This window comes from Rhinolophus sinicus, chromosome 15, assembly GCF_057876585.1.
Source record: "Rhinolophus sinicus isolate RSI-liver-muscle chromosome 15, RSI-T2T, whole genome shotgun sequence".
NCBI lineage: Eukaryota > Metazoa > Chordata > Mammalia > Chiroptera > Rhinolophidae > Rhinolophus > Rhinolophus sinicus.
Genome location: NC_142515.1, coordinates 133,496,959 through 133,517,892, shown reverse-complemented (window position 1 = coordinate 133,517,892; position 20,934 = coordinate 133,496,959). Strand labels below are relative to the sequence as shown.

The 20,934-nt window shown below is 43.9% G+C and overlaps 1 protein-coding gene across 3 annotated transcripts in view; it reads left to right on the top strand.

Annotated features, from left to right (window-relative positions):
• The window catches only part of ZGRF1 (zinc finger GRF-type containing 1), a 61,523-nt gene that overhangs the window by 17,745 nt on the left and 22,844 nt on the right, over positions 1-20,934 (top strand). For all 3 annotated transcript variants that reach the window (XM_074338577.2, XM_074338576.2, XM_088792638.1), the window contains 11 exons: positions 1,363-1,436; positions 3,566-3,631; positions 5,184-5,267; positions 6,706-6,867; positions 11,374-11,479; positions 11,562-11,659; positions 14,711-14,834; positions 16,588-17,216; positions 17,895-18,033; positions 18,724-18,908; positions 19,989-20,185. In XM_074338577.2, coding sequence (XP_074194678.2) covers positions 1,363-1,436; positions 3,566-3,631; positions 5,184-5,267; positions 6,706-6,867; positions 11,374-11,479; positions 11,562-11,659; positions 14,711-14,834; positions 16,588-17,216; positions 17,895-18,033; positions 18,724-18,908; positions 19,989-20,185 — 1,864 coding nt within the window. The remainder of the gene's footprint in view (positions 1-1,362; positions 1,437-3,565; positions 3,632-5,183; positions 5,268-6,705; positions 6,868-11,373; positions 11,480-11,561; positions 11,660-14,710; positions 14,835-16,587; positions 17,217-17,894; positions 18,034-18,723; positions 18,909-19,988; positions 20,186-20,934) is intronic.

The window sequence follows — 20,934 nt, the reverse complement described above, 5'->3', positions numbered from 1 at the left end:
TTTATATTGTTGATTCATTAACGCTGAACTCGGCCAACAGCTCTGTCTGTGACTCCTCCCTGAATGAAGCTTACCTAATACACGTTTTCTCCACGGGACATCACAGCCACTCACAGTGCTGTGCGTAGAGAACATTTTAAATAGCAAAGCCACCCAGAAACCCCAGAATGTGAAAAATGTGCTAAGTAGACCACAAAAAGGACACGTTATAGTGTCAGAGCTAAGACAAGGCAGAGTTGCCTCGCTCCCTCCAGGGATGAGCCACTGGCGAGTCATTGGTGGCTCCCACGGCCCCCACGGCCCCCACGGCTCCCACGGCCCCCACAGCAGCGTGATCTCAGGACACTGGCTTGGGGTTACACAAAGTTTAGTAGGCAGAATCTGCATAATGAGGATTGACTATTTGTTTTCTGATATAAACATATTTCTTTAAAAAGGATTGAGTTGGTTTTCTGGAGAGTCAGAAAATTGTGTCTATTTATTGGGATGTAACAAATTCACAAAATTTTATACAGAACTTTCTCCAGTGTGTGAAAGTTTTTGTGAGATGATTGAGTTTACCTTAGAAATGTTAGTTTAGGATTCTGTTCTTGAGTGAAGGCAGTAAAGGAAAATCATCAGTTTTCATCCAGTGTCTTCTTAAAACTATTTTTAGAAATAACATTAAGCTCCAAAATCCACTTGTTTTTGGCTCATTTAATGTATTCTCAGTTTTTAACAGGAAAATAATGAAACCAGAAATAAACAAATTTGCTGAAAAGTGAAGTTTATACCAGATACAGCTATGATTTTTTACAGTAATAATTGCTTTAAAGCGATAGTTTTCTTGGTGTCTGTAGAAGAAATTGAGATGATGGAATATGAACTTTTTCTTTTAAGAAAACAATTCTATTCATAAGCAGGTACCAGTAAGTGTTACGGCCTCGGCACCCATCCCTCTCCTGTGACCTTGTCCTGCCCTTGTTCAGTGGATGCTGACTCAGCACCACTGGTGTCCTGGTCGTCAGGCCTCAGCTGAAATGTCACATCCCCTGAGAGTTCTTCCTAACCATCCTGCTAAAATTTCTTCATCCCATCTCCATGGATGTGAAACACTGGTGTCAGTATGAATTTGCCTGGTTTATTTGTGTGCTGTGTCCCACCCTTTCCGAGGGGTCTTGTTTGTCTCTTTCACTGCTTTTCCCCAGGGCCTGGCCCGCTGAGCGTAGAAAGAGATTGAGGTTTCTCTCAACAGTGACCGAGACTTTGCCACATCTTGAAGTTATGCTACTTGTCGCATTCATTTTAGAAATAAGTTCTAAAAAGTTTAAGAGCACTGTTCAGTGTGTTGTGAATAAAATCTTTTTGCTTTGTGCACTGCAGTTGGGAAACCATGGATTTCCGTAATTCCACGAGCTAGACCAAGATCCCCTCGTCTGAACCAGGATTCTCAGCAGGTATGTTGTTTTTTCTATCAGTATAGTCTTTTATTTTGATATAGAATGTTCTGTAATTTTCAGTGAGGCTGTAACAAAACAGAGGGTCCCAAGCTATCTAGGTCTGTGATGTCACCTCCTACTCAGTAATATTTCCATTGCGTCCCTCGGCCAAAAGAAATACCTACCAGTTCCACATACTACGTACTCAGCTGTATTAACTTAAGCATTGTGTCTTCATAACGCACTAGGCATTTTGCTTTTATTTTCCCACTTTTGTTGAGAAATAGTTGACATGACAATGTATGAGTGTAAGCAATACGATATAATTGATACATGTGTGGATATGGTGACATGATCCCCAGGAGCAGTATCTTGTGGAGAAAACACATTACTGGTACGTGTGCCCATGGGCACGCCCAGCTTCTCGAACCTTGGAATAGATTAGATTTCTTGTTCCACATTGATTTTCCCTTGTTCATTGATTTTTATAGCAATTTCTGAAAACCCAGCTTCACAAAGATAGGAGTCGGTGAAGGAAGGGCTGAGAGCTGAGCAGTTTGTCTGGTATCTGACAGATGTCCAGAGACACTCTACTTCACTCACATTTCAAGCACCTTGTGAAGCCCCGTTGTCACTGTGGCACCAAAGTCCCTTGCTGCCTACACACTGGGGACTGTGGCAGGGACTCAGAGTCACAGCACTAATGAGGTGCAGAAATTCTGCAGTAAATCACCCAGGTCCCCACTTCTCAGTTGGGACAGTCCTTTCATTACATGGCCCTGCTCTTTCTAGCAGACCGTCTGCAACAAAGAAATTGAAATGAAACTAGAGGAAGATACAAGCTTACTTACTAGAGTGAGTAAGTAAGTAATTAAGTAAGTAACTTACTCTAGTAAGTTTGTATCTTACTTTAGTTTCAATGTTTCCAGTCTTCTTTTTTCTTTTAAGAATCTTGATTCCTCCCCATCCCTACCCCCACCCCCACCCCTGCATTACCTTTAGATACAGGAAAAGAGTGAAGAAAAAATAAAACTTACCCTACCATTCAGAGATAATCCAGCTTTTTTCTGGCCTATTTTTAAACATATGGTTAGACTGATGTGTATCAATAGTTTTATATCCTTTCCCCTTCATGTCATATTTTATTTTCTCACATTATTTAAAACTTTTTGGGCCGGTCCGGTGGCTCAGGAGGTTAGAGCTCCGTGCTCCTAACTCCGAAGGCTGCCGGTTCGATTCCCACATGGGCCAGTGGGCTCTTAACTGCAAGGTTGCCAGTTCGATTCCTCGAGTCCCGCAAGGGATGGTGGGCAGCGCCCCCTGCAACTAAGATTGAACACGTCACCTTGAACTGAGCTGCTGCTGAGCTCCCGGATGGCTCAGTTGGTTGGAGCACGGGCTCTCAATCACAAGGTTGCCAGTTTCAACTCCCGCAAGGGATGGTGGGCTGCGCCCCCTGCAACTAGCAACGGTAACTGGACCTGGAGCTGAGCTGCGCCCTCCACAACTAAGACTGAAAGGACAACAGCTTGAAGCTGAATGGCACGCTCCACAACTAAGACTGAAAGAACAACAACTTGACTTGGAAAAAAGTCCTGGAAGTACACACTGTTCCCCAATAGGGTCCTGTTCCCCTCTCCCAATAAAATCTAAAAAAAAACAAACAAACAAAAAAAAACTTCTCATAAATACATCTTTTAAAAGTTAACATTTTATCCTATGGATACCTTATGCTCTGGACAAAGAGTTCATGATTTTTGAATATTTAGATTATTTCCAGCATTTTGCTATATAAAAACTTTAGTTTTTACACATAAATCATTGTTTACGTTTTAAGTTCTTTTTTTTTCGATCTGATTCCCAGAAGTGGGACTGATAACTTGAAAGGCTTGCAACAGCTTGCTTAAGGTTCTTGATAAATCTCGTCAAATCTAAAAATCTTACTGTTTCACAGCAGGCACATTTGTGTCACTTCATGTTCACCAGTACTGTTAAGATCTTTTTAAATTCTTGCAAAGTGAACAGAATGTTTAATCAACATTGAGTTTTTATTTCTTTGATTATTGGGTATGGTGTTCTTATATTTATGTCTAATAAAATTTATGTTCATGTTGTAACTTGCTCTTGCCTTTGGTCTGTCTCATTAGTGTTCAAGTTCCATGATGGTCAAAGCAAATGAAATGGAAGCCGGTGAACCACTGCAGTCGTTGCAGGTGAGCTAGTTTCAGAGTGTGGAGGAACCAGGAGTCACAGTTGTGTATCTAGGTATGGCCGATGGTTTTATGTCTGCATTTTTATCTTGTCAGCTCTCAAAATCGTTTGCAACTAGTTACCCCATTATACTTATTTAGATGAACCTGCTGCCTTTTGTATAAATGTCCTGTATGGTTTGTAAGATTTGTTAAATAACGGATCTTTTATAGAAAGCAGATTTTGCAAACCTGCAAGCATCACCTAATCCAAGAATTGTCATTGACAGCTACAGCTGGGCTTAAAGGTCTGTGGCCTAAAATGGAACAGAACAAGACAGACAAAGTCCATGCTACGGGGACTCAATCATTTATCACCTTGACACAGCAAGTTCAAATATAAGGTCATAAGCAGTTGCAACTGCAGAGTGGAGCTGGCAGATGACCGCCTACTTACTGGGTTTGTCCATGTGAACAAATAGGGCTCAAACTTTTTCAAGGACAGTTGTCACAGCATAAACTGCAGATAAACACGATCACTGCATGTTCTTCCAGAATGAGTTGCCATTCGAAATAAATGTCACATATTTTTTAAAAATCTGTTGTACTCTCACAGTAATGAAAAAGGTCTTACAGTCTTGCAAAAATATTTTAATCTTTTTAGCATTGATACAGGAAGACATTTGTGTTTGTAATGGCTTTCTCACAGCCCCTCTAAGACAGACTCATGGTGACTATTAGTGGTAGAAGGAACTTTCAAACAATGTTAGGGTGCACCTCTGAGGGTACCTCACATGCCGCCTTCACCTTATTTCTGTGTGATCAGCTACACATAGCAAAGGAGCCATCAGCAGAGAAGTTACCTTCTAATTAGTTTTTAAAACTCACTGGATTAGGGGATTCTAATTCTAAGATAATCAGTTGAATGTTTTTAAAAACTACTTGGTTGACAGTTGTGTTATTAAAGGAAAGTGACCATTATTTGAAGAAATACACTATGTTACCTCTGCTATTGAGGATTTTTTTTTACCATATTTTTAAACAAAACAATTGTTTCTACAGATGAATTCATTTTCTAAGTCTAACTCATTAAAAATTGTGGTTATTTTCTGTGGTTACTTGAACCGACAATGACTAGTTGCTGTCATCTGGATCTTGCGTTTTATGGTTGCTAGATGATCCATTCTTTAAATAAAGTGTTACACTGTTTACAGTGCTTTCTCCTTGAGTCTCATACTAACTTTTGGATTAAATAATCTGCATTGACATAAGCATTAACTTTGATGGCTGATTTATAATGTACTCAACAATTTTTTCTAGTGTTAAAAGATTCACTTAAAGTTTTAGAATTAAAGTGTCAGATGCCTGGTGTTAACTTGGTGGCACAGTCCCTTCTCGCTGGGACACTCCGTTGCCTGGTGGCTTGTGTGTGTGCTGAGAGAAGCAAGGCGAGATGACAAACAAGCATGTTTACAAAGGGCAAACTGAACCTGAAGTTTTGGGAGTATTTTCCCATCAAACTCATTCACCTCCTACAAAACTGTTGAGCTAACTCACTTTTGATATTTTGTTCTAGTTCTTTTCCTTGGGAAGTGAAGAAGAGACAGCTTTTGCAACTGTTCTCCCTAAACAAACAGAGAGAAAAGCCTGTGACCCTAAGGTAAACGTGGTGAAGAACATTGGTTTTCTAAATGTTTTCCTGCTGTTTTCACACAGCTATCAGTTTTCATCCGTGGGTTAGGGAGCATCGTGAACTGACCTGGTTTTAAGAACAAGAGAAATGAGGACTCCGACCCCCATTTGGTCTTGAGCCCCCTCTGCTTCTGCTCAGCTAACCAGTATGTGTAGGTAGACACCGTGGCCTGGACGTGACGGCCTGTGAAGTGCAGAACAAGCTACAGTCTCTGTAGCCTGTCTCCCCATAGCCACCCACCCTCTGCTTCTGAGTTGAAAGTGGACATAGCCCAGGCCCCAAGCAGTGCTGCCTACTCCACACCAGAAATGACAGACAACAGCGGACAGGTGGCTGGGTTTCCTAACAGTGATTCTAGGGCTAAAACCCAACAGCACGCATGGCAGCCTGAAGAAGGGGCATCTGCCTGCTTCTGGGGAAGCGTACTCCCCATTCAACAAAGCAGGAATAGACAGCCTTCAGTCCTTGAGACTTTTTACATTGAAATGTGTATGTTTTAAAATTCAGAATAATATTTCCAACAAAAGTCCTGTATAGGGAGCATTTTAGAATTTATTTTCCTTTCAAATGTGTGATTTAGAATATTCGTTTTTAAATAAGAGAATATTCAGCTATGCATTATTGTCATTTTATCAGTTAGAAACAAGTTCATCCTTGATGTACATCCCTTTGGCTCTATTAGCAGCTTCAGTTTTGCACGTTCTGGGGAGGCTTGTCACCCGCTGGCGTAACACTCCTAGGACCCTCAAGGGGGCAGCAGAGCAAACCGTTGGAAGCCAGGAAGCCAACGAGTCTGGGATCACACTCAGGCCTTTACTCTCTGGTGTTCTGGGCGGCAGAGGCAGAGCCCGCCAGCCCTCCACACTCCCCCCCCCCCCCCCCCCCCCCCGCCCCAGTGTTTCCAAAACCCTTCAACAAAGGGAGAGGCTTCCTGTGCCCTCCCTGTCTTCCCTTCCCGCCGTGGTTCATTGTGGCCTCCTCTATGCCAGGCTGGTGTGGAATGCACTTCTCAGTGCCCTGATGGAGCTCAAGGAGCTCGCAGCTGGTGTTCAGACAGAAGGGACTTCCTGGTAGCATAATGTGACAGGTCTGTGATGGAGCGGATGACGAGTGTACAGTGAGGCGAAGAGAAGGGGGCAGACATGTCTTCCTGGCTGAATTGGCCCATTGTTACTGCACTTGTCAAGTGCGTAGTAAAAAATTCATGCTGACTAATGTTGAACCTGAACTCTGCACTTTAAGTCAGTTACCCTTAACATGTTGTAGGAGTATTTCAGTACTACGTAATCCCTTAGTAGTTCTTCACATTTAGTAACATGTAGTGTTATTGTCTATGTACACGTATGTTGTGACTACGTGTTGATATCTACTTACGCAGTGCTCATTTTGAGTTATTAACCTATAGCCTGTTGAGTTTCAAGGGCACCGAGTGAAAGGATCAGCGAGCAGCGCCGTGATGATCAGAGGACAGATTCCAGAAAGGGCCGAATGTGACAACTGCACGCCTGACACTTGTTTTTTGGCACCAGAGTGGCCTAGCACTTACATGCAGGCTGACTTCTTGCAGGTAAAAATGTTTTTATAGTTGCATCTTGCCAAATCATGTTCTTATGTCAGTGCTAAATTTTGTAAAATGAGTCTATTTAAATCTTTGTATAGTTGTAAGTTAAAAAGGTGTTTAGTAAATTTTTTTTTTAAACTTTTATTTACTTTAAGTGTGTTTTTCCAGGACCCATCAGCTCCAAGTCAAGTAGTTGTTTCAGTCTAGTTGTGGAGGGTGCAGCTCACAGTGGCCCATGCAGGGATCGAACCAGCGACCCTGTTATGAGCATCGCGCTCTAACCAACTGAGCTAACCGGCTGCCCCAACGTTTAGTAAATTGACAAGAAACATAACTTCTCAAATCAAACTAAATAAGACAAATACATTTTATTGAAAAGATTTGCTTTTTTTAGGGGCATGGTTTTGAAGGGTTACTTTTCACTTCGAGAAGACTAAGATCTATGACAGGAGCTGATAGGCAGATGACATATAGAAACTATGTTTAACAGCTCATAGACTTTCTTCGAATGACACCAGGTACCCTCATTGCTACCTAATCAATGTCATAGAGAGAGAACGATAAGCACATATTTGAACCAGTATCTGTTAAAGAGATTTAAAAATGTTTCCCTTTTTATTAAGCCATAATACACGTACAAAATAAGCACACAGGCCGTAAGCACACAGCTCAGTGACTACCAGAAAGTGAACTCCACTCTTAGAAAACAGAGCGTAACTACCTCCCAGAATTCCCCGCTGCCCCCTCTGGCCCCACCTCTCCCATCCCCCCAAAGATAGCCACTGTCTTGACTTACATACATTAGTTTTGCTTTACATTTTTAGTTAATGGACGAATAAGACACAGTGTGTACTTCATGTCTTCTCTTGTTCATCGTGGCACTTTGGCACTTCACCCCGGTGTGGCCTGTGGGTATCGGTGCTCACTGTCACTGCAGTGTGGTGTCCCCTTGTGTGAGAACACCGTTTATCCGTGCTTCACCGGCTGTTTGCATGAGGCTCTTAAGGATAAGTCTGCTGCGGGCATTTGTGTTAGTCTCGCTGCCTGGCCTTGGGGTTACCTGTCTCTACTTTCAGGAGGTCACAGGTGGGGACCCTTCTGTGTGCTCCTCAGGGAAGTGTCTGTTCAGGTTTCTTCCTCAGTTTCTAATGGATGTGCATATGTATTTTTAATTAATTTTTGGAACTTTTTATATATTTTGGATACATTTCCATTGTCAGTTGTATACTTTGCAAATGTCTTCCTAACTCTGACTTATCTTTAGCTCTTAATAGTGCCTTTTGGTGAATGGAAGTTTATCATTTTTAACATAATATAATTTATCTATTGTTTCCTTTTCGATTAGTGCTTTTTGTCTTGTTTAAGAATTCCTCCTCTCCCCCAAGGTCGTGAAGCTATTCGCTCATGCCATCGTGTAGAAGGTGTCTCGTTTTACCCTTCACATTTGGGTCTACACTTAGTTCACCGGTGCTGGACTTTATGTATTGAGGTACAGACCAAGTTTCATGTTTTTTCCAGGTGGATACCCAGTTGACTTAGCACCACCTATTGAAAAAACTCTCTTTTCTCCCTTCCTTTTTATTGCCCCCTTTGCTATAAATCAGATGTCCATGTATTTTGGGTCTGTTTTTAGCTTCTCTTCTGATTCATTGGTCTGTAGTTTTAGAAGTCGTTACAGCTTAATAAAGTATGTGTTGTCATGCATCTTTCAATCCTCCCACGTTGTTCTTAGCTTTCTGCATTTCCTTGTGCATTTAGCATTAGTGTAACAATTTGCACATGTGAACATGGGGGAGTTTGATTGGAATTTCACCGTGTATATGAATCTGGGGAGAATGAACACTTCTACAGTATCTTATTGATATATTTTCAGTACTGTAACAATGCAGCCCTCTTTCCAGCTTCAGCTCTCGCAGTAACGTTTCACAGGTTTCGTACCGAGATCCTCCAGGTGCTACAGTGGACACTTGGCAGCACAGGAGCTCCCACACCCCACACAGTCGAACATCCACAGAGAACTTCTGACTCCCTCAGTATCCACAGGGCATTGGTTCCAGGGCTCCTGTGGATACCAAAATCTTTACATAGGACAGTCTAGAAAAATGCACAGTCAGCCCTCCACATCTGCAATTCCCAACCATCAGTCGAAAATACTTTCTTTGATCCGCAGTTGGTTGGATAGACGGTTGCTGAACCAGGGATGTGGAGGCCACTATATGCTTATGGGAAACAATTGTGTGTAACGACCCATGCAGCTCAAACATGATGTTCCCGGGTCAACACGTGGACCTGTAGGAGCTCTTTCTACGTTAGAAAAACTAACCTGTCGGCATTTTCCCTCACTGGTCACTATTGTAACTCGGCTTATGATTTTTCCCGGCAATAAATACTGACTATTTATGTAAGCAACTCTTTCAGTGTTTTCTTTTATGATTTCTGGTCCAAAACTCTTAAGTCTTCATTTAGACCTTTTTAAAATAAATCTTGATGCTTTTATTACTTATTATCATGGTTTTTGCACTATCTTTAGCAAGAGCTAGTGATTTCAGTGGCTATGTTAAGTAAAATAAGTTATTTCTGAATGCCCTCTTTATACTCTCCCAGACTCCTGTTATTGCTATCTCACAGTTTTTAGATGAATGCACATTCAGCATTTTCATTATTATAAATGTTTTTATATTTCACTGCTGAGCCAATTGGTAAACTATATTTACATTTTTTTCTTTTATAATTTTTGTTTTTTTCTCCCTTAGTTTATAATTGTCTCATTTTCAAAAATTTGCTCAGTGTTCTCTGAATATTGGGATAAAGATTTTTCACACCTTTTAAAAGCTTTATGAAATACTCTTTAATACAGGAATCCACACAAACTTATCAAATAATCTTCATTTTTTTTCTCGATTGTCTTTCCTAGGTCCTCCATCTCTGCTCCAATCTCCATTCTATACTTGACATCTTGAGAACTTTCTGAGCTTGGGTTCCTATATCTTGAACACCATGTCTTTTCTCCTTGTTTTGCTGGAGCACATCTTGAGTATCTCCTAAGAAAGGGGGGTGTGGGACATAAAATTTGGGGGGACTTGCTTGTTGAAAATGTTTTTATTCTGTTCTCATACTTGATTGGTAGTTTGCATGAGTATAGTTAGGATGTGATCTGCTCTTTTCTTTTAAATTTAAATTTAACAGTGCTTTCTCCTTCTGGAAGTTTTTAGCATCTTTATTCCTGGTTTTCTGAAATTTCACAGTCATGTACCTTCCTTCGTTTGGGTGAATCTTTTCATCCCCCAGGTACAAGTCCACTAGTCCTATAAAAATTTTAATTATTTCTTTGGTTATTTCCTCCTCACCATTTTCTTGGTTTCTAGAACTTCTATCCAATGTTTTCAGCCCTTTGTCCTACTTTGTCAGAAGCCCCTGTGGACTCCGTCCAGTTTCTAAGCCTTTCCATGGTCGTGGGGGTAAATCAGCTTAGTTCTCACTGCGCTGTCCTGTAGCAGGTACTTAGTTTTGACTTTCTCCCATGTTGCCAAATCTATACTTTCCATCCTCTTCATATATATTGCAGTTCATGGTTACCATTGTTCCTTAGTGTCATCAAATATAGAGGATGTTTGTTTCTCATTTCCTGTGTTTTTGGAAAGAAGACTGTATTGCAAAAAGAAACTCAGTCCATTTGTTTTATTTCTGGTTATTTTCCAAACATTGGTATGGTCATGTTCATATCCTGAGTTTATAAAAAATGTTCTAAGGCGAAACGACTGGACCTGCCAACAGAGATGAGTTTCCAGGATCAGTGCTGCAGATTCCTTGCACATCGCAGTGTCTGGACTTTAAAAATATCCCGTATTTCATCAAGTTCTAAGAAGACACTGTCTGATGTAAGCAGCACCACTATATCGCTCTGAGACAGAAGAGCAGTCAGTTAGCATTACATTGTGTTTTATCACTCAGAGGTCTTGTTAAAACTTTTTTATTGGGGTATAAAACACGTACCATAAAATGCATGGTCTTAGCTAGTCTTTTGCGTACAGTCAGTAATGTGAAGTTTACTTACTGTGATGAAACAGGTCTCCAGAACTTTTCCACCTGCACTTAGCTGTTTCATGTTACGTTTATGGACTGAAGTCTTTTAAATTTAGGTGGGTGTACATTCTCCGTGTACATCACACCGCTTTGTTTTCTTGCCTTTCTGTGACAATATACTTTGGTTCAGTGCTAAACCAGTGTCATTTTCTTGAAGACATTTAAGCAGCACACTTACATAGCACGCGTAGCATTACCAATGCACAGCGCATGTTAAGTGACAGCAGCTCAGTGGCCGTGTGGCTGTGCACCCGCAGTGGCAGCGGGGGTGGGGTGGGCGGGGGCTGTCACTCCTGTACTGTTTCTGTCTCAGCTATGACCATGAACTGCAGGTGTGTGTGTACACATAGGAAGCTAAGGACAGATATGGGCACACACACACCTTTTCTTTTTACCACGTAAACAGATAAATGGATCTCTGCTTTCTAGTTCCCAGATGAAGAAAACTTTCCAGAAGGAGGTACGAGTTTTAATATTGAAGACCATTTTCAAGCGATCACTGAGTCTAATAAGGACTCAATTGAAAAGGATTTAAGTAAGTTATAAGTAAAATGGAACATTAAAAGTTACTTGACAATGAACAGATATAGGTAAAGTCCCATGTTTTTTTCCTCCAGCAATTTTAGATTTTCCTCTGAAAGATCCACGACATTCACACCACCATTTGGATTATGATTTCAAGTCGGCAGAGCAGACTTCATGGGAAGCAAATAAGGTATCACGTAAACAAAGTTTTAATAACTGGGAGTAAAAAGTTTGGGTACTCTTAAAAAATGAATCTATTAAAAACTACACAGGTAAACATCTTAAGACTGGTTAATTTTTCTAACATGATTAAGAAAGTTTATCAACAACCAACCAACATTGTTTTAGTGGTGAAACAGGAGTGATTTCTGATAGAATAAGTAACAGAATGGGGATGACAGCTATCTTTGTTATTCTGACATGTTTCCGTTTTTGCAATATGCCCTGAAATGACAGGCTACCTAATTAGAAGGTAAGAGATAGTCACAAGTCCAAGATCAAGGTTCTGGCTGAGTGTATTTTCTGGGGAGGCCTCTTTTGCTGTCTTACAGATGTCTGCCTTCTCACTGTGTCCCCACATGGCCTATCCTGAGGTGTGCACGTGTGTCGGGAGGGGGGTGGGGGCATCGCTTTTTCTAAGGCCACAGATGGTTCCGGGTCAGGGCCCCACTCCCGTGAGCTCATCAGCCATTCTTACCTCGTAAAGGCCCTGTCTCCATACACAGTCACATTGGGGGTGGCGGCATGATTCAGCCCACAGCGGGAGGAGCGTGTGTGGTGAGCATGTAGGGCTAGAGAAGGGATGCCGTGAGACGCCGGATAGAGGTGCTGAGGAGGGAGCAGGGTCCATGGTCTGGCTCGGAGGAGAAGCTTGTGTGCTCTCAGTGCACACAGAGGTGCCGAAAGCACTGAGAGAGGGTGGGTCCCTTTACAGATGAGAGAAGAGACCCTGATGTTCCGTTCTCGAGAGTCAGGAGAGGTGAGGGTTCGTTCTGTCGGTAACTGCGCAGACATCCAGTAAGTGACAGCAGAGGCATGTCTATTCGGCACCTTTTGGGTCGTCATGACCTTGGCGAGAGCAGTCTCTGAAGCAGGGAGGGTGGAGGCCAATTTAAAGTGGGTTGAATGGTGAGTGAGAGGTGAGAGAGTGGGGGTGGTATGTGTGGACACACACATTAGTCAGCCGTCCACGCATCAAATACTCGAGTGGCCGCCGTGTGTCGCCCTGGCCCAGGGGCTGGAGCTCAGCCTGTGAGCGCCGCAGACCAGACCTGCCAGAACCACAGAAGCTGGGTTCTCGTGAAGGGGGCCAGAGGTAAACACGCAGAGGTCCTGCCAAGGGTTTTGGGTGCCAGGGGAACAATAAAGCTGTGTGAGGGGACAGAGGGACAGAGTTCTGTGTTCTGTGGGTAACGGAAGGCCTCTCTCACCAAGTGACAGTGAAGTAGGGATCTGAATGGAGAGCCATGAGGGTGTCTGGAGAGGAGCAGTCCAGGCGCAGGGGTTAGCAAGTGAGTCAGAGAGTGAGCCTCAGAGTGAGTGAGTGGACACTGACGAGATGAGGGTCTGATCTCGCAGGGTGGCTTCAGGGCACAGGCTGCATGGCACAGGCTGCAGGGCACAGGCTGCATGGCACGGCTGCGGGGCACAGTGCAGGGCACAGGCTGCAGGGCACAGGCTGCATGGCACGGCTGTGGGGCACAGGCTGCATCACAGGCTGCGGGGCACAGGCTGTGGGGCACAGGCTGCAGGGCACGGCTGCAGGGCACAGGCTGCAGGGCACAGGCTGCATGGCACGGCTGCGGGGCACAGGCTGCGGGGCACAGGCTGCATGGCACAGCTGCGGGGCACAGGCTGCAGGCCACAGGCTGCAGGGCAAGGCTGCAGGGCACAGGCTGCAGGGCACGGCTGCGGGGCACAGGCTGCGGGGCACAGGCTGCGGGGCACAGGCTGCAGGGCACAGGCTGCGTGGCACGGCTGCGGGGCACAGGCTGCGGGGCACAGGCTGCAGGGCACAGGCTGTGGGGCACAGGCTGCAGGGCACAGGCTGTGGGGCACAGGCTGCAGGGCACAGGCTGTGGCACTGGGGATTGTTGGAGTTTTAGGAGAGGAGTAAGTGAAGTGACTGAACTTGCAGTAACAGGAACTGGCCGGTGTGGGGAGCAGGTCCTGTGGTGACCAGTGGGATGGATGCTCAGTGAGTCTCGCCCTTTGTCGTCGTTTTTGTTGGGGGTGCAGTGAGATCTAGAACGCCTCGGTTTGAACCCCACTCTGCTGCTTATACACTGCATGAACTGAAGCCAGTGTAACTGCTTAGCTGCTGCCGTCCATCCCTCAGCTGTAGCACGAGGAAGTGGGGTGCCCACCTCCCATTGCGGTGAGCACTACATGTAGGGTAACGACAGAAGGGCCTGAGCTGTCCCTGCGCACAGTAGGCCCTCTGTGGCCCCGGCTGCGCTGCAGTGTCCCGCCTGTCTGTCTGTTTCTTTCTGGGCCTGTCCTGAGGTCCCAGCACAGCACCGAGAACCGAGGGGCGGGTCAGAAATGTTGTAAATGTGCATGTAAACTTTTTATCTTTATTGTCATTTACTCAGGAAAAAAATGCACACAAACACATTTTTACAATTTCAAACCACTCAGAAGTGTATAAAGTTACAAGTGAAAGAACACTTTCCTCTATCCCACCCCGTTAGAAACCACTCTGAGCAGTTTGCTGTGTTTTCTTCCAAACTTTTATTCTTTTATGCTATTCTTATACAAATATGGACTTAAATGTGATCATCATAGTAGATTTTTAAGATTAGTTTCTGGAAGCAGGAGCAGATTTCAAGACTCTTCTAAGAAAGCAGTTTAACGTGACGGGCCTGGGCCAGCTGCGAAAGCTGGCTCATTTGGGAGTGATGCTTTGAAGTTTAGATCAGTTGCAGGTGAACTGGACCTGGGGACATAAGGGGACACTGCTCTGTGCTCAGGCCCTCCTATTGCAGACACGCGGCTCCATCCAGCCTGAGCCACTGGTCTTCACACCCCACCATCCAAATAAGCGCACCGGGCTCCATGCTCAGGATCTCAGTATCTTCGTTCTGTCCAATCACTGGGAGAATCGTTGGCTCTGCAGCTCTACATGGCCGGATGGGAGCATTATTTTTACCATGCAGATTTCTAAATTCATTCACACTGTGGGAGGGGGAGGGAAACGCAGTAAGATGATGTTGGTCTATATTTGTTTCTGTCTGGATAGGTGACGTCACCAGAACAAAAGATGTCACTAGTAAGCCCTGTGTCTACTGTTTCTTTGGACTCAAGAGATGAAGACTTGGTGCTAGAACTCTCTGCGGACGCCCTGAAAGCAAGGACCTTGCCAGGTGACCTCTCAGCGGGGGACTGTTCCCACGTCGCTTTTTCTACCTGTCCGTGCAGTGCAGGCTTTCCTGGAAAGATTGTTACTAAAATGCCATGGAGCCAGATTCTGTGCACACAACCCCCTGCAGCTCCCACCCCATCTCACTGGTGGCTTTTCTGTAACAGGTGGCTCTCACTTCCCAGCACAGCACTCCTTCCGGCTCTCGTCCCTCTGTCTCCTCTCAGCTTCACAGACCTCCCAAGTGTCTCTTCCATCGCACTGCTTGTCACGGCTGTAACGCCACAGCCTGGCCCCTCTGGCCCGAGGAGAGTGAGTCATCGGATGTCTGGGCTGCACCACTGGCTGGCCTTAGCCGAAGCACTCAGTTTCCCCTTCTCCACCCCGTCAGGGAGCCCTCTGGCTGGGCCGTGCGCTCAGGCCTCTGTGCTTCCCGCACCGCCGCCCCATCCTGACGTCATGGTGGGTGAGGTTGTAGGGTGACTTGTCCTGGGTGGATGTGATAAAGAACTCTGTCCTTTATGGGCTCAGCGGCCTGCAGAGGAGTGAGTGGTCTGCCCGGTACAGGAAGTGAGTCCGTGGGATGCAGGCTGTGTCAAGTGCCGACTCTCAGTCACTCCGTGGAGCTCCTGCCAGCGGGGTTTTACCTGTCCTGTCAGTGTTGCTTGGTGGACTCACTAGAATCACAACCTGACACTTTATAAAAGGATGTCATTGGCTCACAGCTGCTCTGGCAGCTTCCTTGTGGTCTCGAATTTATTTCCCACAAAGACAATACTGCCAGGGAGGTCCGTTGTTACAAAGCAGGTGAAAACTTCACGCTTGCTCGTTCCCATGCAGCATCAATCATGCACTTTTTCATCAACCAACACTTACTGTTGCTTTTTACATTTTCAGGAATATATCTGTTACTAACCCTCAGCCAAAATTGGCCAAAACATATTGACCAGGATTGAATGCTTATCACACATCAATAGATCAAAATAAGGCTAGAACCTCCTTGACCCTGAAAGTCAACAATATTAATTCACAAGTGTAATAGAAGTGTGACGGAATAGAAGTGTGACAGCCAGGCAAACAGCATGGCCGCAGTCTGGACAAGGGGTGTGAACTTGGAACCAGACTGGGCTGCCAGCCACGGTCCTGTCACCTCCAGGCCTCACCTCTCGCTGCCCAGTGAGGGGCGCCGGGCGGGTGGGCTTCTTGGCTCAAAGTACTCTGAACACCTGAGTGCTGAGTAAACATGGCATAGTAATTGGGGGCAAGTCCTTAGCTAACGGGGACAAGAAAAGGATGGTTTCAAGTTCATTAACCTTAGAAAAGTTTCAGTCTATTAATTAAGCTCTGAAATGTGATTTTCTTTTTTGAGACTAAATCCATTAAATTTTTTTTATTTTAAAAAAAGAAATAAAATGATATGCTTTCTTTTTTTTCTTTTTAAATTTTTATTGGGGAATATTGGGGAACAGTGTGTTTCTCCAGGGCCCCTCAGCTCCAAGTCAAGTCGCCATTTTCAATCTTTAGTTGCAGGGAGCACAGCCCACCATCCCGTGTGGGAACCGAACAGGCAACCTTGTTGAGAGCTCGCGCTCTAACCAACTGAGCCATCCAGCTGCCTCAAAATTATGTGTTTTCTTTTTGTTGTTGTTTTTTCCCAATGCAAATTGGTACTTTTTGCTCTCTTGCATAGATACTCGTTTTCTAGAGCCTGGATAATGACCTTAATATGTTTTTATTTAATTGGCTTTGTTTTTCAGTGATGAAACAATTCAGTTCTGTGGAGACTAAGAACTTCCAGAGGCTTCTATCAGTAAGCAGGACGCGACTCCCGCTTATTACTGGGCCAGCTGACGTGGGTCCTCGTTCACATGCAACCGGCTGTGACAAGTGGGAAGCCTCTGCTGCTCCCACAGTTGTGTATGAAGGTGCAACGATACCTTCCTTCAGCTTTGGGCCTGAGGACCAGAGTGAAACCAGAGAATCCAGGGAGGTGACACCAGCAGACACTTCACTTCTTGATCATGTGTCTTCTCAAAGCAAGTGGCTGAAATATCAGAACTTACCCCAGTGCAACTCGATGGCTCCAAGCAGAGCTGATAGGCAATTCACAGACGGCTTCCTTGCCGAGGCCATTTCTGGGCCATGTTCTGGTGACACGGGTGATCGCCACGGCGATGCTGTGAAGGGAAGCCCGTTAGGTGCCGTGCGTTTGCAGGTGATCAAAAGCGTGCTCCGTCAACAGCAGCCGCATTTTAGCGGCCAGGGTCCACTTTGCAGAAAGCAAGCACTGTCTTTGAATTTAAAGCAGACTTCAAAGATGGAGGAACTTCCCAACCTGTCGGGAGAGCCTGCCCGCTATGAGCACAATGTAACAGGAGGTGCACAGGTGAGGAAACATACCTGTGTCTCTACATTTTTTCCAGTGGTTATTGTCAGAATTTCAGTGAGAGCAATGATTTTACTCTTGAAGCCAATGGCTTCTTTTTTTTTTTTTTAGAATTTCCATGACTCTAGCTAGTCACATCTTTGATTTAAGATCTTTCCTAGTAGTTGTGACCATGAAGTGAAATTTTGTATTTACAAGTGTGTGGTGTGGTATTTGGCCCATAACAGGTCATTCGTTACAGCTCCCCCTGGTCCCACAGCCACTTCATTACTGCTGTCACTGACATTGGTTTTATTTCACACAATCAGTTCAGTTTTGCTGATCAGATCAGTATCAGTAAAGTACATCTTTCTATACGTTGGTTGTGAGCAATTCTTACTATAGTTGTAATCAGAAAGAGCAATACGTAATGATTCATTCACATCAGTTTGAGTTTTTCCTGGCAAAAACTATTTAAACACTTACGAAGGGACAGTTAGTCTTACTTGTTAATAAGTGTCATGCATAGCTATTCTTGCTATAGTGGTTTCTCATCTAAAGTTGAAAAATTATTTTAAAGAATTCTGGAATTTTTTTTAATTGTTTATTTTCTTAAGTATATCTATAGCAAATAATTTACTCACTAGCCAACAGCATTTTTTTGTAGTTATTATAATAACTTGAATTATTCCATTTCAGGAGATAAGTAGCTCTGAGCTGTGCTTCCCAAGTGGGCAGAAGATAAAATCCTCTCACCTCCCACAAAGGCACGTACGCATACCAGCCGATTTTCAGTCTCCTGCTCAGTACAAGCAGGTCTTTGCATCGTGTCTCAGAGGTATGACTGTTACCTTTGCGTTCCATTACGACTGACCGCCACTAAATAAGTGGTAGATACAGCTGTGAAAGAGTGTGATGACTTGTGGATTTCCATACTAAAGTCTCTCCTTGAGATTTGTTATGTTCTGTGTGTTCATTCCAGTTTTTGACAGTAACTTACCTTAATTCAGATCAAGTTGAGTTTCAAAAGTGGGAAATGACAGTATTATCTTTTTCCAGTGATAGTTTTCATTTTCTTTTAAAGTAGAAGTGTCACAAATGGTTCTGTTAAGTAGGAAATACTGAATATGATGCATGATTAGTTTTGACAGTTTGTTCTGTTGTAGAGGGCAAAACTTGCCTTTAAAAAGTGGGTATTAGGTTAACAGAGGGTAAGGGGGAGGGGGATTCTAGAAGAGGGTAAATGGGGTCAAATATATGGTGATGGAAGGAAAACTGATTCTGGGTGGTGAACACACAATGTGATATATAGATGATGTAATACAGAATTATACAACTGAAACCTATGTAACTTTATTAACAATTGTCACTCCAATAAACTTTAGTTTAAAAAAAAGTGGGTATTAGTATGAGATTATAGTTTACTCTGTTAAAAGGCTGTTTTCAAATTTAGCTAACCAATAGCACATGTGCGATCCAAACACGAAATTATTCTGTATTTAATTTTCCTCTGTATCTTTTTTTGTAGAACATCTAAATATATTGCTGTTTGGGCTGGCACAAAGGTTGCACAAAGCTCTTTCGAAAGTTGACATATCATTTTACATGTCGTCAAAAGGAGAGAAACTGAAAAATGTAGAAAGTAGTGTGCCATCCTGCCATCATCATCAGCCTGCCAAGCTTGTCATGGTTCAGAAGGACGGTCCCAACAAGGTGCGGCTCCTTCTCGCCTCCTGTGCCACCGCCGCTTGTCTCGTAAAGGGCTGGGCGCCTGCTGCTTTGTGAGAAGCTCAGAAGAAGAGGTCTCCAGGAGCCTTCAGTAACAAACATGCTCACAGCGCGTTGTTCCTGGAGGGCGACCTGTGCTCAGGGTACAGAAACAGGACTGATGATCAACCTTCAGGTTTCCCAGCACTAACTATGCACCCAGTGGTGCAGAGACCAGCACGGACGGGACCTTGTGTGATCCTCCAGCCGGGGGGCGGAGGGGGTCATGCCCATCGCAGTGCCAGCCCAGCATCAAGGAGCTCTCGGTGGCCCCCAGTGCCAGGGACAGACAGGCGTCCGGACTGCATTGGTGTGCTGAACGCGTGTTATTGTGAAGGAAGTTAGTGTGTGTTGTGTGTTGATTCACGGCGTGTCCTCAGTGGAAGACGGCGCTTCATGCGTCACAACAGCTTCCTCCACTGTTCGCGCATTCTGCCTCGTCCTTAGCTGAGTGTGGAAACCTTAACTGTAATTGTCAGAAGCAAGAGCCCATGAGTCATTAGAACCGTAGGATGAAACGTTAGAGGCACCAAAAGTCTTCCTAAGATTGTTTGACGACAGGGTTGTCATACACGATGTGCTGTTGGGCACAAGGCTGAGGTGACAGGAAATGTGTTGTTGCCTGAGTTTCATTTTGAAACAACTCCACACGTGTGTCCTTCTGTGTGTCGCACATGCACTTACGTGAGAGAAAAGGGAGCACAAAATGCGCTGTTTCCGGGCGGCTTTCAGGTTGGCGGTGGTGACCATTTTAAATCAAAAACAATACATTTTATGTTTCAAATAAGCTTATAGTCTCAGGATAATGTAATTTTTTTGATGATGAGACAACAGATGGAAAACAAGGTGGTTTTAAATTTTAATTTATTATTTAAATTAACAGAGATTAGGTTGTTTAGGGACTAACTTATTGAGGCTACATGATGACGAGCAAACTTTATGAAAGTTTTGACAAACATAACACAGAAACAGTAAAACTTAGATCAATGTTTTTCTCACTAAATTTTAGTATCTTCTTCCCTTCAGGGCCGTCTTTTTTATACCTGTGATGCACCCAAAGCTGACCGATGTAACTTTTTCAAGTGGCTTGAAAAAATGACCCCAGGAAATTTAACGCAGAAAGAATCTCCAGCCAGTATGGTTTTAAGTGACATAAAGAGTATCGGCTTGTACTTAAGAAGTCAAACCATACCCCTCTATGAGGAATGCCAGCTGTTGGTGAGGTTTGTGTTATGATGCTAAATAATGGCCTCTAATTAGGTCAGAAAATAGTAACCTCACAGATTATCATTAGTTTGAAAAGAGACTGTGACAGAAAAAAGATGTAAAAAGTAGAGGACCTCAGTTTTTCTAATTAGAACATGGGAATGATGTTCTGAAGCTATTTTTTGGCCCCTCTAAACATCAAGCAGGTAACTGGCAGGAATGCAGTTTTTCTGACCCTTATTATGTCATTAGTGTCCTACGTCAAACCATATTGAACAAACCACAAGAATATTTTTGATCAGTGCAGGAGAGGAGGGTCATGGTCATTCACATGCCCGGGCTAGAGTTTCCGGGATAACGAAATTCTCCTTTTGGGAACATGTCCCATAGGAACAGGACCACCCCAGAAGCAGACGTCATGAGCATCTGTGTGATAATGTAAGAATAACATGAGCTGGGGGCTTCTAAGCACTTTGCATGTATTATTTCCTTTAATCATCACAGTTACCTATGACATACGGAAATAATGGGGATAATTCCTTGTTCCCATTTGGTAGTTATAGCAGCTGAGGTTTTAGATAGGTTTCCTGTCACAGTCTCTTAAAACATTTAATGATAACTCTGAGGGTTGCTGTTTTCTTCCTTTGACACAGTATGTCTTCATTCTGTATATCTGTATAAAGTGTATAAACACACAGAGACCTTGGTTCTTTGATTTTCCTTAAAGATTTTAAAAAACATTTGTATCTTCAAACTTTTGATTGTG